Source organism: Pollicipes pollicipes, unplaced genomic scaffold (assembly GCF_011947565.3).
Source record: "Pollicipes pollicipes isolate AB1234 unplaced genomic scaffold, Ppol_2.1 Scaffold_6052;HRSCAF=7182_pilon_pilon_pilon, whole genome shotgun sequence".
NCBI lineage: Eukaryota > Metazoa > Arthropoda > Thecostraca > Pollicipedomorpha > Pollicipedidae > Pollicipes > Pollicipes pollicipes.
In genome coordinates this window covers 5447851-5466474 of record NW_023596805.1, presented here as the reverse complement: position 1 = coordinate 5466474, position 18624 = coordinate 5447851, and the positions used below count along the sequence as shown (strand labels likewise).

The window sequence follows — 18624 nt, the reverse complement described above, 5'->3', positions numbered from 1 at the left end:
TTTCCCTGACCCCGGAGTTTCCTGTCCGACTTGGGAAAAATGGTCGCACGAAAGCTATCACAAAGCGCCCGACGCTTAGGAGACAAAAATGAGCGCAAGCTACCGAAGTTGCGTGCCATGACGCGCACTCGCAGAACGTGGTTGTCTGTTCCTCTAAACGCGACCACATTCTCATGCATGGCAACAGCCGGGTCTACACCCGGTGACTGACTCGGCAGAAAGATACACATCACTTGGCTCATACGCAAGTCACTCTTTCCCACCCGCACCATAAAATGTCTTCAAACAACATGCTACTCGATCACTTTCCGTTGAGCCTTGGAAGCTCTCAATGATCTACGACGCGAAAAGTGCGTGCAATGCAACACTCCATCTCCGCGACACTTGGAGTGACTCCAAAGCAGTTCTACGACATGGACAACTGCCAATTGGGGCAAACTGAGGTCTACTGAGGTCAACTGAGATCATGCCACATCTTCACCGCTTTGCCGGTGGAGTGGAGCATGTTGTTCCAGTGCTGGAGTCCCGTACCGGTTGTGTACGAGATCGGTCCAATGCAGGACCTTCCGATGGTATGCCGCACCCCTGTCGGAAGGTCCAAGGTCAGATCGCAGGTCAGCACGTGACTGAGCGTGCTGACTGCGTGGAAGGGATGTTTGGGATACCCATGCTCGTCTCCACCCCATTACTGATTGTTCTCACCACCCCAGACTTCCCACCAGGCCCAAACTCTTTCCATCACCCAACACCGCTCCCACCACTCTACGCTTCCACGCTAATCTCAAACTCTTCCCGTTATTCCAAATACATTCTCAACACTCCAGACTTCCCCACTTATCCTAAACTCTTCCCACTATCGCAAATGCGGTTTCAACACTCCTGACGTCCCACTACATCGAAACTCTTTCCGCCACTCGCCGACCCACTCCGTGACTCTCAGCTCTTCCCAGCGCGCCCAGCTCACCGAGTTTGCTGCGCGCGCAGACGGCGACCACGAGACACACGTCGGACAAAAAGCTTCGCTGCACAGGCACCGTCAGCCGCTCATTGAGCTCAGGGTCGCGCGTGTGGCGACACGGCCGAGACTTCTTCGTCCGCGTCAGGCGCTTCCTCTCGTACCAGGACAGCTTGACAAACAGCGACACTGCAACAGAAGGATTGCACGTGGCGCGTTGTTGAGTGAAGAGGCAGTGGGGTCAACGGCGGAGATCTAGTTGGACCTCTGATGTTGCAGATTTGAGCCATCCAGTAGGCTCAAACTGTTTAAGTCCCCTAGGCAAAAGGTGCGATGGAGACAAAAATATATTAGTCAAAGCACCAAGGGAGATCGAAATCAGCGGTAGTCAAACCAGTGCACAAGCACAAACAGGCACAAGCGTTGGAACGATGACTGGTAAGGCGAGGCCGCTGGGGAAAGTTGATTAATTTTATCGTTACAGGGATGAGAAAAGTGACTTCTGTCATTTTTGATGGAAACGCTGCCAAAATGTAAGACCTGACAGCGACGTTGGGCTATGGGTTTTCTACGCCATGTCGCACGTCGTGTGCAAAACACAGCCGCCTTCAGAGCCCGCTGCCATACGGAAATGGGACTTTCCAACATTATTATGTCTATACAGCATGTTCCGTCTGCGAAGTCATGTTCCTTGCACAACGACATGCTTACTTCCTTGGAAAACCTCGACGAGGCCGAAAGGAGGCTTTGCAAATGCTTACAGATAAAAAACATCGCTAACAAACGACACTTTCCGTGGACCACTCTTCACCCACCAAGATCTCTCTCCGGAACCCGGAGATCCCTGGCTCGGAGCGCTTCTGCGTAGATCATTTCGGCGTCGGGCACGTAACAGAGCGACACCTCGACCTGGCCCTTGTTGTGGTCCATCTGGCGACCGGCACAACACGTGTCAGCCAGTGCGCGAGGACATTCCGGGCATGTGTTACTAGGGCCAACTATTCGGATTTCAGCTGTCTTAAAGGTGTTTTTGTACTCCGGCTTGACGTCATAAAACTTTATGACTGTAATCGTGCCGCTGTTCCCCGCTCTCTGCTTCTTTCAATTCCACAGTTTTCTGCTGACTCATGCACAGTTGATATGGGAGATAATGCATATGTGGTATACATATGAGGCGTAGGCGATAATATGACATAAGTCAAACGCATCATCATGTCTGCCCACCTCATCACGTTCACCACCTACCCCTACGCCTTCTGACACCCTGTCTCTACCAGTCCCTCCACACCGCCTATTGGCCTTCTGCTCGGGAGGCGCTCCTCCACTCACCTCCTACTAACCCTAACCTTCCCTCCCCCACCGCCTGCTGCTCTCTACTCAGGAGGCGCTCCTCCACCCACCCTCCACACCGCCTATTGACCTTCTGCTCGGGAGGCGCTCCTCCACTCACCTCCTACTAACCCTAACCTTCCCTCCCCCACCGCCTGCTGCTCTCTACTCGGGAGGCGCCCCTCCACCTACCCCTACGCCTTCTGACACCCTGTTTTCACCTTTCCCTCCTCCACCGCCTGCTGACCTGCTCGGAAAGGCGCTCCTCCACTTACCTTCTACTACCCCTAACCTTCCCTCCCCCACCGTCTGCTGCTCTCTACTCGGGTGGCGCTCCTCTACCTACCCTACGCCTTCTGACACCCTGTCTCCGCCCTTACCTCCCCCACCGCCTACTGATCTCCTGCTCGGGGAGGTGCTCCGCCACCTGGGCGTACAGCTTCTGACACTGTCCCTTCCCTTCCCTCCCCCACCGCCTGCTGACCTCCTGCTCGGGGAGGCGCTCCTCCAGCTGCAGCCAGGTCTCCCCCGTCACCACGTCCGCCGTCAGCCGACTGCTGATGTTGGCCCTGCTGAGGGGGAACACTACGTGGCCCAGCACCAGCCGACGAGAGAACTTGTCGTAGTCGCAGACCGTGAGCCGCAGCGCCTTGTGGTCCAGGTGCGCGCGCCGCAGCGCGAACACGAACTCTTCGTTGAAAGTGGGGTCCTGCGTGTTGCGCACCACACGCGTCGTGTATTTCTGCTTCTTCTCGGGAAGCACGCACACCTGCGCGGAGGCCGTTGTGTTCAGAGGCGGCATTTGCGATTGATAACAGAGACATGCGATCTCGCAGTGCCGTTGGGGTTTAATCTGCGGTCATAGGTATGTTTTGTCCGGCTGCTTGTGAGGCGTATATGTGCATGTTGAGCCACATTCTTACAACTTCGATGTGCTTAAATTCATGGCATCGAAACAAGGCAAAACCTCGTCTTCTGGGACGCTATCTTTCTGAACAAAACAGCGCATTACTCCGTCATTCCATAATATATCGTGTGTGAACCTGTCGTGCACAAAGGTGTGAACAAAACGTTGCTCGGGCCACCCTCAGTAACACTCACTTTCACGTAGGCGTCTGCCGACCCTTTGCGTATTTTGGCCGGTAGATGGCGCGCACCCACGACCCGCACGGTCAAGTGCTGTCTGGTGACGTCATAGCGCAGGCAGAATCCCAGTGAGCCGCCGCTGGAGAAGCGGGCCCCGCCCTCCGACTCGGACGTCGTATCCGGTGACGTCACTGGGCTGCCGCGGAATAGCACATGACGTCACTGGTCTGCAGTGAGCTGTGCGACTTTCCTGGTCGGCACTTATTAGAATGGTGCAAGCGAAACGTCACTGAGCTGCACGGAAGAGCATCACTGACAGAAAGGTTAGCGTGTGGCGCCATTAAGCGGCCACTAAATGGCATATGACATCACTTCCGGCCTACCGTGCGGGCCGGACACTAGTCACACCGCCAACAGCACTGACCTGGCGTACTCATACAGCTCTGCACTGATGGTGTCGGGATTAAAGACCGGCCGGGGACGGGCTCCCGTCCAGGACCTGCGGAACATCGAGCAAGATCTGTAAATGCGCTGACGTCACAAGAGCCAGATGTGAAGCCTGGCCGACGTCATAAGAGCCATATCTGCAGCTTGGTTAACGTCACAAGAGCCAGATCTGGAGCTTGGCTGACTTCACAGGAGCCAGATATGTAGCTTGGCTGACGTCACAACAGCCAGATCTGGAGCTTGGCTGACGTCACGAGAGCAACACTAGGTACCTCTTCAGTACCGCCTTGTCACAAGAACGGTACACAGAAACTGAATCTGGTCACAAAACATTTGTGAGCGACGTCTTTGATCCCAGTCGTGAATCCAAAAAATGATTCAAGTTAACTCGTAACAACGACAAAAAGTCGAGCGCATAATGTGGCGGTGCAAAAAGATTCCTTTTAGCTGTGCCAAGATGAGCAAGTACGTTGTGCAGTACATCCTACACTCTAGATTGCTGGATGTCCGTACTGGTAAGCCAAGTTTCCCACACCCAATCTCTGGATAGCCATTCCCAGCAGCAGTTCTTAGCAACTTTAAATAGACTGTGTAGTTTGCAGTTGCTAGCACATTTAGCTCTAACATTTTAGCATAAACACAAAGGCTGTTTCTGTTGTTTCGCCACTGACAACATCGCTATCATCGATTTTTTTCAATTCAACCATTTCTCATAAATTGCTTTAACAGCTTCGCTGACGACAATTGTGCTGGAAACTGGCGGCCTGCGATGCACGGCTGCCAGACAAGTTTGCCACCGGCGCTGGTTGCCATGCGTGTTACAACGTTGTACATGACCTTGACTCCTGTAAAAAGTCCGACCTTATCAACGCCTGTCACGTCCTGCCACAAGCCAGGAGGCGCCCCCGTGGTGATACCACGACCCCGCTGTGACCTTTAACCCTCCCAAGATCAGCGGCAGAGAAGGACACACACGGAAGGGCGCACAATCAGGCCAGCGTCGTCGACCCTGACTGATGCAAGCGCGAAATGTGGGGCAGCAGATGTGATGCTTTGGCGCAGGCGGCTTAGATAAAAACACCAAACCCAGGGGCGGACCCAGCACCGAATCCTGGGGGCATGTTTACAATGCTGCGCCTCAGCTAGGTCATGGCGTAAAAACGGACCTAGATGGAGAGAAGTTTGCTGCCCAGCTTGCGAACCATTACTGGACCCTTCAGCCGTGACCCGTCCCAGCCGTCAGCGGGATGGGTTAACGGTGCAACGGTGCAACGGTGCAACGGTGCAACGGTGCAACGGTGCAATGTGGTGTCAACGGTGCAACGGTGCAACGGTGCAATGTGGTGTCAACGGTGCAACGGTGCAACGGTGCAACGGTGCAATGTGGTGTCAACGGTGCAACGGTGCAACGGTGCAACGGTGCAACGGTGCAATGTGGTGTCAACGGTGCAACGGTGCAACGGTGCAACGGTGCAACGGTGCAGATGTGGTGTCAACGGTGCAACGGTGCAACGGTGCAACGGTGCAACGGTGCAATGTGGTCTGGCCCATTCGGGATGGGATAACGGTGCAATGTGGTGGTGCAATGGTGCGATGCCGTTGTAAAGATAGCTTTTATGTTGCAAGGCTGAATTCGGTCGAGGGCGAATCACAAGGCCGCCATAGACTCAGAGCGGTGGCGTCACCTGTGCAGATGGCGGCCACAGGTCAGTAGATAACGGATCTGGACCTTGTCTGACCTGGATCTGGATCTGACCTTGTGACCTAATCCTGTGTCTGGATTTAGGTCTCATCTGGTCTGAACAGGAATGCAGATCTGTCCGATATATGATCTGGATTTTGACCTTATTTGCCCGGGATCTGGACCTTATTTGACTTGAGTCTGGACCTTATCAGACCAGGAAGCTGTTCGTCCCACAGATAGGGACCCCACCTGTTTGACTGGAAGGTCGCCAGTGACGAAGAGCTTGACGAGTGACTCAGCGCCGAGAGGTCACTGACCGGCTCGCTGCCCGTCTCGCTGATGGTCACCTACGGAACAGAACACAATGACGTCATCGTGACGTCACATGTGGCACGGTGACGTCACACAGGCCGTTCAGGCGGCGGGGGTGGCGTCGCTGGTATACTGGATCTCGACCATATGCGTCTTTCAAATCAGATTGTGCTCAAATCAGAGCAAGATGTTTCTCTGTCGGTCATCCAAAAAAAAAAAAAAACAAAAACCAGCTCGACATCCGGGCTCATTCAAATGAGGAAAACGTTGCAGTGCTATGCTCATCGCGCGAAGATAATTAACAGTAAAGAGATGTGGGGCCCAGTGGCGCAGGTAGGATTTCATTCAAGGGGGGGGGCAAGGTCGGAGCATTGGGGACACTTTCAGCCAGGAAGGTCCCATTTCGTCCCTAAAGAGTAAATACGCCCTGTTTTGGGATTCGGGGAACCGTTTTAAGATTGGGATTCTATTTGCATGCTGCGAGGACTCGTTTTTGATGTTTTAGGAGTCGTATTGTACGAGTCTGAACCTACCAAAAAATGCATGAGCCCCTGGGGGCCCCACCAGCTCCAGGGGTCTGCAATGACCCATGCCGCGGGTGGATCATAGCTCATGGCTTATGGCTCATGGCACAAGTAGCCCCCCCCCCCCTCCCCTGTTTACGTCATTGGTGGGGGTGCCGGCGGTCATCAGCGGATGTGAGCTTTGAGAAAAGAGCAGACTTCGCCAGGTCATTAAAATGTCATGCGAAATATTCAACCTTGTCCTGTTGGCTGGTAGAACGCGCACTATGCAAAAGTGCATGCGAGTGCGCGAAGCATGCAAAGTCGAATGCAGTAAAGCATAAAAGGAAACGCTCCGAATACCGTGCTCATGACGCAACAGTGTTTTAACATCGGCGTAAAACGAGAAAGTTTTGCTTTCAAGGAATGCATTACCTTAACGAATGCTGCTTCAGTAGATATCAGTGGATCCTATACAGCTGTTAAACAACGATATTACTGTAAATAATGTGGCATATCCGTCACTGCTGACGGAGCAAGTACTGGCACCTTGCATCAAATCCCGGGTTGGCATCAGATTTACACCCTGTGCACTCCACACACTCCATGCACCTGCATGGAGTGACAGGGCCACACCATCCTCCCGACGTAGCCGCGGTGACGGCATCATTGCAGACAGAACGGGGCACACGCCACGAAACCTTTCACCATATCCAGGGGCAGCACGTCCCCACCCTTGCCCGGCGAGCCGTGTCTGACCCCCGCCTTTGGCATCAGCGCACTTGAGCTACCCCGTCCCCCGCCCCTGCACCTGTTGCCCCCTCCCCCTCTCTCGCTCTCTCTCTCTCTGAGCCGGGAAATCAATAGCGCCCAGCTGGCTGGGAAGGAGGGGGCGGGGGCGAGGTGGTGCCACCGGGCCCCGGCGAGGGCCGAGTCGGTCAGGCCAGACTGTGCCGTGACCCAGTGGAGGCCCAGTGAATCGGGCTAGCGGATCAGTGGGTCAAAATAAACATTCAGGGATCAGAAAATGGATCCGATGTTCAATACAGAGAGCGAGGGAATCAGTAGGTTCACCAAGGATCTGTGCGCCAGACTGGGGTCTCGTCGTTGTCTGGTTGGCCAAACCAGCAGATGAATGGGTCAAAAGAAGGTTTCGGCAGGTGAAGCGAACGGTTCTGGGGGTTGAACGTGATGGTCACCTTACAACTGAAAGTGACACATCTGGAACTGACTTGCCTGTTAGGTAATGGTTAAATTCTCTGAGTTACTTGTTTTGCACCATAGGGAAAACTGTTAAGAACGGTTCCTATATAATTTCGTAACGTTACATTAAGCCTGCTAACATCATCAGACAACATAGGTACAAATACACGTAACGACAATATACAACGCATTCGTGGTCGCGTCGTTTCAAAATCACATTCCCGCATTCAGCTTGCTCAAAACGGGTCACTTGGTTTTAGCAAAAGCTGCTGTCATGCACAGAGCTAGTAGGCACCTCGCATAATGATGAACGCTGGTAAAGCCGTCACCCGGTTCGGCTTTGTCGCCCCCCCCCCCCCGCTCCCCCCCCCCCCCGTTCCCCGTTTACGTCCCATTTCTACGTGCCAGAAGCTGCCCATCCCACAGCCACAGTGCGCCCCACATATCCATCTGCCGGTTGATTGCTGGATCTGGAGTTTTGTAGAACTGGAGTTTCGTAAGTCCATACACGTCTCCAGTTGGGTGCACTGAAGGAATATTCGCATCACGTTAGAGACTGGGTGCGTCAAGCTAAGGGATTGATGAACCAACATAAGGGTTCAGTATGTTGAATCATGTGGCTATTGGCCATGACGTCTTATTATGGATTCATGGGGGGGGGGGGGTTATTTCGGAGGGTTTCAGCTTTAAAAAGAAGCTGCATGCCCTCGTGTCGGCACAGTGGGTTGACAACTTCGACTGAGTCCTCTTCACGTTAAGTCACGCACAACGCTTACCAAAACAGTGAGATATTCGTAATTGATTCTAATATGATGAGTACATCCATCGCGTTTATATTTCAGGACAGATTCCACCACCACGTGCAGTGGCATATGCTGCCTTACTTTGTGGGAATCAGACAATGCGATATAACTAAACCATGTTCCGTATCACGATATTGCATTACGAACTACGGAATACTGCCTAAGAATTTAACAAAGAAAACACGAAACGACATAGAGCGGTCGTGCCAGTAAGATGCGGAAAGAAATGGGTTTCGTCTTGAATGAATCTCAGATGAGAACCCGTTGGAAAACCGCAGCAATTTGACCCCCCACTTCTAATCCCCGTCTTGGAGCAGGACCCATCGTTGTCACATCTCTGACGGGAAGGGGAGACGGGAGATAAAAACATGGCGCAAGAGGGCTTTAGTTTGTGGCTATAGAAGGCTATACAAGGGCACTTCAGAAATTGAAATCCGGAAAGGTACCCCCGTAAACTAATTCAGACATTGTTGGCTCCTTTACCGTCACGCAGATTGACTGGCGTTAACATTGCATGCCGAACCGCAGTGCGCTAAACCTTTATTACGGTCTAAAATCAATAAATCATAACGGTAAAAAGGACAAAGTGAGAAACGGTGCGGGACAACCCAGTGTTTGTCACGATAATACGTTATAGATGCCGCAGACAATTAGGTAAGATTGGCTTGCGACGGGTTACATCAGCTCAAACATCCTTAGTTTGCCAAGTTTACAGTGCCTGTGTCACTGTCATAACTTATCTCCTCCTTAAGTCCATATTAGACGCTCTTGGAGAGCGAGCATCTTAGTTGATATTGCACGGTATGATGGTGACTTCGGCCTGAGATTCGAATGAAATACACCGAGCCGCAATATGCACAATACTTTGGCAGACATATTTTGCTAAGGTGAGTTTAAGTATTGAAAATTAAACCAAAAGGTTCCACTAACTTTGATGACTGCCCGTGCTGTCTACCGGCGGCAATCTCGTCTGGAATAATTTTTGGCCTTTTGCCCCAAATTCCAAACTTTAAAGTCACCTAAGGAGGTCATGTCTGTATAAATATAGCACTAACAACTTGGCGAAGTTGTTGGTGAAAATTTACGATAGACGAAACAAGAAGACAATAATTTTGGCACAGATTGCGCTCATGTTGTTAATTCCATGTGTCGTACTGACATTCTCTACGCACCGCCTTCTACCGTGTTGTTACCAGTTTCCTTTCCTGGCTGTATTGGTCTATAAACACCAATAATTTCCAAAATATCATTCATGATCAATCTAAATTTTCCAAAAACAAAGCACTCAGTTTGAATGAACTGACAGACGGAAAAATTCCTTGCCATACCATTGCCATTGAGATTGCAATGGCCATTGCATGCCAATTGCTTTCTTGCCGAAACTCACACAAAACAGTGAAGTGGCTGTTTTGGCACAAAATTACAGGGCGCGTGTTCACGACATGGAATATTCGACATTGTAAACACTCGTCGCTCGCGTGCTGTGCTTGATGCGTGGCTTTCGCCCACCATTCCAACATGCGTGTTAAATACATTTAATATTCGGCACTGTAAACACTTGTCGCTCGCGTCGATGCGTGATTTTCACTTCTCTCAAGCGTGTTTGCAGGCCACGCCATGGGAAGGAGACCAAAGTTAAACACCACAACCCCGACACGGTGTCCTATCTTGCACAAGTGGAGGTCTGAACCACGGAGCAGCGTCGTGTCCGAGGCAGTAAACGAAATCGTCGAGCACCGCCGGCCTTATCTTTACACAACTCGTCACAGTACACAATGCCTTCAACTGTCGCATGTTTGCTGTCAGGGAAGACCTATGACTCATGGCATCACCGCGCGCTGCAACGACTTAATCCAGGGAAAGGCTGTGTGGTTCGGAGCCTTGCCAGGGACATTGAATTAAAGGCGTATAAGCTATGGAGCCCTGAGCTACAGGAGCGATCGACGAATTTGAATGCACCAACCCGTTGTTCTAGAACAAGCATTCACACGCCATAGATCAGAGGTATCGAGAATTGAAAAGATATCAATAAGAATGAAGAGGCACGATGAGGTATGATGGGGTATGATCAGAGCTTTGACGTTTTCGTGTAAATTCACCCGAGTTTGGGGAGAAATCAGGCTTTGGGGACAGGTTAAGGGATTCATCACGGGCTTAGCTCTCGCCCCAAACCGATCTTAAACAGTAACATCCCTTGCCGAGGCTGTTGGTCACCCTTAAAAGCATTGTTAGCTGGATATCGTGCATGGGTAAACTTGAGAAGAGACATAAAAACTAGCTCTTTTGGCCGCTCATGTGTGCTTCAAACTTGACCTGCATCTGCTGTTTGGGTGATCTATCTAGAAGCTGATACGTAGCCATATTTTTATTGAGGGGGCGAGGGGGCCGCATGTCCAGGTTTCTCCGAACTTTGCGAACTTTGACCGAATTCTGGAGAATTCACCCAGTATCTAGCCCCTTTTTGGCTCAGGGACGAAGACAGAATGACCCCATTCTTTGCGCCCTCCTCTTGGCTACGTACCTGCAGGTATCTACGCTTGTTTCAATGTTTGCGTTAAATGGATTGTTCCACATTTCGTTTGGGGTTTTGAACTGGAATAGCCATCTGGAAGATAACTGGGTGCAGTTCATAGCCGTGCCCTTCCTGAAACTTAAAATCCTCTAGCTTATGAGCTACACTCCTGCGAAGACGCGCAGACTTTTCCGTCCAGACTATTTTAAGTTTACCCAGGCATCCATGACGTCATAATAACGCCATTCAAATCCTGCCGTTCTACTGTCTATGCGGCGTAAAAGACCATGGAGACTGTAATTGTCGAGTCGTTCACGTCAGGCGTTTGTGAGCACGATTTCCAGGTATAACGACCGTAAGTTGGCTCTCAACCAATATTACGTTACTTATGCGGGTATGATGAGGCGTGGCACAGGTAAATGAAGTGCGATACAGGTGTATGAGGTAGGCTACCCTCACACGGACGCATAACGCCTGTCATGCGTGATACTTTTACCACTGCTGCACTTCTCACTAGTTCATTTGTTTCATTACTTTCATAACTTAAGTCATTTTAATGGTTTATGACGTTTATTGACATGGTTTTATTATTGCCCTGCATTATTACCATTGTGATCACCATCTCTATTTACATTATCATTATTTTCAACACTGCTTATTATTAGCATCATTTTATATTATGATTTGACTGTATTCCTTACTACCAATCCAAACACTAAAACATTTCGTCCACGAAGAATAAGCGAAGAATAAGCAAAATAAATAAGCGGCTGCCACCACACCGACAACTCCCCTTTAACTGAAGCTTTCCGGCAAGCATCGATCGCCGTCTGCAGCAGCGGTGCACCAAGTCAAAAAGCAGCGAGAACGAATCTCCTTTTAAAATTTTCCTTGTCCATCACCGCAAAGTTGATGCTGATTTGGACGAGCCCACTATCGCGAACAGGTGTGGGGGGGGGAGGGGGAGGGCACAGTCGCGTTACCTCGCGCACTAAATGTCACCGTGTCAGGGCTGCCAACTTGACATGAATTCGGAAAACAGCTGCTTCCCAGCGGTCGCGCAAACAAAGCGGGCGCCAGTGACTGCGACTAGGCAGAGCGGTCGCTTTCGCAATTTAGAATGCAGATTTATGTGTGGTGGGCGCGAAGAGCCTTGCAAAGATCACCTACCGGCTCAGTTTTCCTTTACTAGGCGATCAGGTGCATTTGCTTGACTTGAAAGGCGGCAGCGCATGTTGGCCTCAATATTGTAACGTGACGAATAATTGATTAGGAGCGGAGAGTCGGTGCAACGCCGCCAAATTATTTTTGCACGGAGTTTGGGCGGAATATTCGTTGGTCACAGCTTCAGGCAGTTTAGCTACAGCAAACTGCCTGATATAGGCGGTTTTCTGTAGCTATCAGGGCAATAGCAGGTCATAATACGAAAAATGGCGGGTAAATGACGGGAGGAGCGCTTGAAAAGAAGAAAAAAACATGGAACATCTCGCCTTCATCAACACATAGTGTATTGTCGATGCCATGTCATATCCGTTTCAGAGTTTGAAAACGTATGACGAGAATTATGATATATGAAATCATAAGCCAGCTAACGCATCAGTCAACGACATGCTAACTGCCACGCAGTGCGATCAATTTCAGAACAGCGCTGACTACAGGGTCCTGCGAGTGCAAAACAACTACAATCCAAACAAAAGAGAAGAGAACAAGAAGTAAACAAAAGAGAAGTGACAGAAAATTGTCGCGAAGTGAGCACACGTAGGATGTGCAAGCTGACTTTCGCATCGTTCGCAATGGGCACGAACTTGCGAAAGTGCCTACATTTGTAAAGTTTGCAACAAGACAACTCTACTTCACCATCAAGCATGCAGCCAACCCCAAGCTCGGATACTGCTTATAGGAATGTTTCTCTTCAACCATCCATTCCGAAAGCTTTGACGTGACCACGATGTTCGGATCCAGAAATCACACAACCAACGTTGTGCAATGAGACAAAATCCAAAGTCGAAAAACAAATTCAGATTCTCTCGTGATCTTCACCAATCCAAACAATGCATACACATGCATTTATGTTTGTCTCCAGGACGATGGATACAAGTCACGTACGTAGAACATGCGCCTTCATCGATCCTCCTAACAATAGTGCCTAGGATCGCCGGACCAATCTTAGAAAATCTCATGGGCATCTTCACGACTACAGTTTCAGGTCTTCAACTAAATAAAATTCAGCAGGCTCACTAGATGTTGGGCCATTAAAGACCGGGTGTAAGAATAAATTTGAAGATTTGAAGATTCTTGTGGTGGCCATTGTAATATGATCAAACTAGGGACAAGTGCCTCGAATTAACAGAAGGTCTCTTAATCTAAGCCACGACAGCAATATACAAGAAGGGATGAATACGTCTGAAAGTGTTTAAAATCTTCTTATTTTCAGCTTATGATATCTTAAGATTGAGCATGTGTACCTGAATGAAAAATACGGTTGGCAGGCAGGTGGGACACCTTGTGGCACCTTTTTCAGGGCGCCTGCCTTGCGGGGTGGGTGCGGGCTTTCCAATTTGGGCGTGGGACGGGTGCAGGCATTCCAAACCAAAAAGTAGCATCTTTACTAAACACTTACCATCGGGCTGATGACGTCAAAACGACCTTTAAGAACGTCGTATGAGCCTTAGCACTGCCCCCTCCCCACCCACTTGGACCCTGCCCAGCGCAGGCACGCACGCCGGACCCACGAGTCTCGACTGCGACCCACCGTGGGGAGCACGAACGCCACCGGATGATCGGGCCGGACAGCGGTTATCTGCTGCTTCAGCGGCTGCCGCTCCTTGTCCCGGCGCTGGCGGTGCCGCAGCCACAGCAGCAGCGCGACCAGCAGGCAGCAGCCGGCGGAGACTGCCACCGTCGGCAGGATTACCAGCAGCGCCACCTGCGCAGCAGAAGCGCAGATTCAGGAACTTTGATAAGTTTGGGGACGTGGTGCGTCAGGGGGGTGATATTACGTCGATGGGTAGTTTCCGTGAGTGGACGATACAGAGAACATGAAAGAATGACAGAGACGTGACGTGACCTGGCCGACGTGACCTGACCTGACGTGACTGACCTGACGTGATGCGGTTTGGCCTGACGTGACCTGGCCAAACCGCATCACCCAGGAAGCAGGCAGCCACTGCAGTACAACCTCACATAGGAATGCTCAGCTGGCGTTGCTTGTTAGCAGCCACCACCAAGGATGTTTCTTAAAAAAGTAGATCGCTTGGGCTACTCCCAAACCCAAAGATGCGTGCGAGATGAAAAATCGATAACGTTCCTGAAATGATCGAACGCTCAGCAGTAATCGCAAATAATGTTGAAACAATTGTTATGCATCGCCATCGACACAAACGAGAAGTTGCACAGCCACACGACCTCCAAAAATATTCACGCCACATCCCTGATTCGAAGAAATATGGGACGGACGAAGAAATACATGGGACGGCCAGATCGCGGTATGACGTCACTCACCTGTGCGTCGGAGTTTGCGTTGGGCGCTGCCTGTACTGTGACGTCACCCGACGTCACTGTGCAGTTGGGGCATCCGCCGGCAGCCATTGCGGCGTGGCTGATCACGCCACGGGATCACCGAAGGTCACCGAGGGCGGTCACGCGACTTCACTCGCAGCCAATCACAGGTAACTCGAGGCGGCTGGTTGTTTGACCTCAACCGAGGTCGAACAAGTGTGCGGGAGATGGCCTGGCAGCGAATATTGCGCTCGGCCTGAGGGTTCTCAAGTCCGCTCGCGTCGAACGCTACAGTTTTCAGGGATGCTGCAGAGCACGTCGCGGCCAGCGCCGCCACCGAAGACCATGCAACAAAATATGACACCGGCTTGTCGCCGAGTCGGTTGTCGAGAACTCCTGTTCAAATTATCGCCCGGCGTGTTCGAACAGCCCACCAGCAGTTCTTCCAAAGTGACTCTAGCGAGGACAAGCCTACATCGGGATCGTTCCGGGGTTGTTGCCAAGGCGACGACGGACGCTTTGTTCCTGACGGACGGCAGCTGCCAGTCGAGGGGAATGACCTGCAACACCCAGCATTGACAGTCATTAATCACGAGAGATGACACCAGGATATGCACCGGGCCGAGGGGAGAGGGACGGAGGGGGAGTGCACGAGGACAGCATACGCGTTATCAGTCCTGTGGGGTTCAAGGTTAATACGTGCTCTTCCAGGTCACGATGAACACATGAAACGGTCTATGTCGTAAATAAGGCAATACTTTCACGCCGTATGAGTACTAACTTCCGCCGCATAAGTGCTAACGTACGCCGCACAACATACAACGTACGAAACAACCAATTTCGTACGCACCAGCTTTTCTTAAGTGCTTTGCCATTCTGGCGATGTCTGCTTTTCATCATGGTCAATGAGTGATCTCTCCAATTACGTAAATATGTCCACAGTTGATGTGCTCATTGGAGTCCAGTTCACCAAGGATCACTGCCGACAGCTGCCATACCGGACAGGGAAGTGCGACGGGGAAATATCTAACACTAATTCCTTGAAATTAGCATTGGATGCCTTAGTAACTCGATTGTGTGCATGCTGGTTGCAGTTGCTGCGCGTATGGCCGTGCAGGTTTCCATCGCATAGTTTTCTTGATTTAGGCAAGATGTGCTCGAGGCTGTCTTTAAAAAAGATAACATTGTGCGCTTCCCAGCTAGTTGCCGACAGTGCTGGGCGGGAGCGGCGCTATTGTCCCAGTATGGGGGGGGGGGGGATTTTCCAGTGGCCTCATGGACAAAATGGGTTTGCCTCTCAAGGGGACCTGCCGGGCAGTGTGGTATTGGATGGGGAGAGATACCGGGACGTTTGTCTTCTCAAATCGTTACATGCGACAGATACATGCAAATAAACGTCAAAAGTGAACACCCAGAATAGAGCCGTTCTGATTATCCAGAAAAGGCCTCGTTACCCTTAAACGTGAACACCTCCCTCAGAAAAGGGCCGCATGATGCACAGATGAGCATCTTAATCCAGAGCAGGAGCGTCCGATTCATAAAGGAGGGCTTCCATCGAGCAAGGAGTCTCGTTATCCAAGAGCAGGGTACCACGATCCAATACATGAAAGAGACTTCTCGTTCCAAAAAAGGGACCTCCTTAATATGAAGGGCGTATCCTAACCCAAAATAGGGGACTGCTGGTTCGTAACGGGGGCATCCCGAGCCAGCAATAGGGCCTCCTTAACACAAAATTGGGCCTCCTGATCTAGATTATGAGGTACTATATTCATGAAGGTCGTGCCATGATCCAGAAAATGGTCTCTTCAAACTGAAAGCGATTTTCTGAGGCCGATTTTTCAAACTTCAGGTCAGTTAAAGGGAACCTTGATCTTAATTTTGGCAATCTACGGGTGACTACAGAACCTTAAGTTTCGGAAAAGGGGCACCTCAAAAAGTTGAGGGAGCAAAACAATGATGTTGCCCCCCCCCCCCCCCCACCCCCACCCCCTGCTGCGCCGCCCCTGGTGCTGCGTCGGTCAGAATGGTCGGACAGTGCTACAGAGGGTTACTTATTTGTAGAAAAATTTGTACTAATGTATTACATTTACAAATGTTTACGTGAATGTATTACATTCACGTAAACCGTGCAGTTTGTTCAACGCCTACGTCTGCTCTGGTATGTGCAATCTAACAGACATTTCCTGCAAAACGAGCAGATCCACGGTTTGCACAGGATCGTGCGTGATCAGATATATAGCTCAGGCCACACCTTGTCCATATGATGGATGTGATGAGTGACATAACAAATTGGATGCGAGTGTCCTCTCCTTTCTCTGTCTGACTTAGCTAGTCACGTGTTGCAACGCCCCCGCATTGTCGAAAGCTGGGTCCGGATTTCGCCCCATTCTTCAGCCGTTTATAGTTTAAAAATACGCATGCTTATCACAGGACAGTTTCTGCCGACATGGCGAAATTGTGACCCCAACCCAGACAGAAAATGATTAGCGAGCTGTTGACCCGGGTAGAAAACAGACTCGTAGCTTTTGCCCAGATAACTGATGGAATGCTAATCCTCAATGCGCAGTATGAGTTTGACTTCTTGGTTGTGTGCCTTCTTTTTCATTGGCAATGTTCTTGCGGAATTTTGCATTTGCAAGTCGTAAACTCAGGGCATAAAACCAGAAAATCTTTAAAACTACTTGTGATATGACACCCCAGTGGGCCGATAACATCCCAGCAGTCTCAAGAATTCTTAAAATTATGAAAGCATTGTCTGAGCTGTGGCTGAATTCGCTCCATACTTAACAGGCCATCGATGAAAACTTTGAGACTCGTCACGATTATTTCACCTGTTCACCCTTGTAGTTCCTACCACCTCCTGGTGTGCATACTCGTTTTCACTGCAGGTTTCGCTTGTTGCTCTTGGTGAACAAAAGGCCTCTCAACATTGTGTGATTCGCCACATATGTCTAAATGATGGGGAGGGGATTATGCTGAACTGGGTCCCTTGACAACGGACCACTACTTTTCGAGAGCGATTTCCAATGCTGACTACAAGTTTCCACTCATTTGCCGATTGCAGTTGCACACGCCACGATACGGGACGTGGCTGGTCACGATTTACACACTTCCATTAATTTGCTCTAACCAAAACTGTCGGGAATAATCTCACAAATATTCTCCGCAACTATCGGTTTTATTCCTGTAGACGTTCTCCGCAACCAGATGAAATTTAGAGAAAGAGGGTGAAAGCCACCATTCAGGGCATAACCCGTCCAGGTTTCAGCGGACGAAACAAATCGCGCTCACCTTCAGATGTCAGCTGGGATGAGCACCACCGGTTCCGAACCACCCCATCGAAGCGGCGACACACTGCAGCACCGAAGAGGCCCGGCGCAGAAGCAGAGAGTCACGCTCGCACCACCGGCGGCGCCCCGTCACACGCCCCGCGCCTGCGAGCCCCCCGGCCTTCTACTGTCGCCTGAGGCTGCGAGGCAGCCGGCGGCGCGGCACCGGACTGACGTGACGTCATAGTTCTGACGTCACGCCGAGACGACGCGGGTGTTCGCGGCAATGGCGGGAGGGGCGGGGTGCGGTGCGCACGTGTGGTCTCAAGGGCGGAGGTGATATTTCCGGTCAAGGGCACGACGTAGCGTGGGGCAGGGCTGAGACTTGAGTCTTCGGAATAGGTAAAACTGATGAAAAGTGGTACTCGTGATGTTTTTTGGTTGTTATTTTCTTTTGTTCAAGAAGCGTCAGCAGAATGCAAACACGCGCTCTCAAAGCAAAACACATTGTGGAGATGTTCCTCCCACATGCAAATGGAAAAAAACGCCTTACGTCGCTCCACTTGGGCCATCACCTGTGGCATGGGCGGATCCAGGGGTCCGGAGGTGTTCCCCCCCCCCGCCCCTCCTGTTCAAGCAGTAAAAGGCAGAATGATCCCCTGCGGCCTTTTTGGCATCGTCGAGCCTTTTCAGTGTCGCCACACCACGTGCCTCTGGTTTCCCAGAGACATACAGTACCGCATTCATGGCCATGCATTATCATCATGCAGTAACGCAATCGTAAAATTTGGAACAACGAATGAGTAAATGATGATGAAAACACCCCGCTGCTGTTTTGATAGCCGGGGCGGCGAACCATGGATATTGACCCTACTTATGCCAGTTTTCGTTCTTTTCAAATTCGCTGCCAGGCTAGGTCCCTGTCTAATAATGCTAACGTAAAAGGGCTTGTGATAGTCTCAACATCGTATTGCGTGATTTTGATAGTAGAACTTATAACCACTACATTTGATACGCCTGAGG

At 50.8% G+C, this 18624-nt stretch overlaps 1 protein-coding gene across 1 annotated transcript; it reads right to left on the bottom strand.

The window, feature by feature from the left end:
- Nucleotides 1-17: 17 nt before the first annotated feature.
- Nucleotides 18-17765, bottom strand: LOC119104195 (synaptotagmin-1). The gene is made up of 10 exons (XM_037227865.1): nucleotides 17624-17765; nucleotides 14336-14892; nucleotides 13587-13760; nucleotides 5751-5848; nucleotides 3795-3869; nucleotides 3386-3566; nucleotides 2769-3053; nucleotides 1771-1885; nucleotides 965-1144; nucleotides 18-585 (listed from the first exon to the last, which is right to left on the bottom strand). The coding sequence occupies exons 2-10, from the start codon at nucleotides 14420-14422 to the stop codon at nucleotides 455-457; spliced, it is 1326 nt and encodes a 441-aa protein (XP_037083760.1). The 5' UTR covers nucleotides 14423-14892; nucleotides 17624-17765; the 3' UTR covers nucleotides 18-454.
- Between the last annotated feature and the right edge of the window lie 859 nt (nucleotides 17766-18624).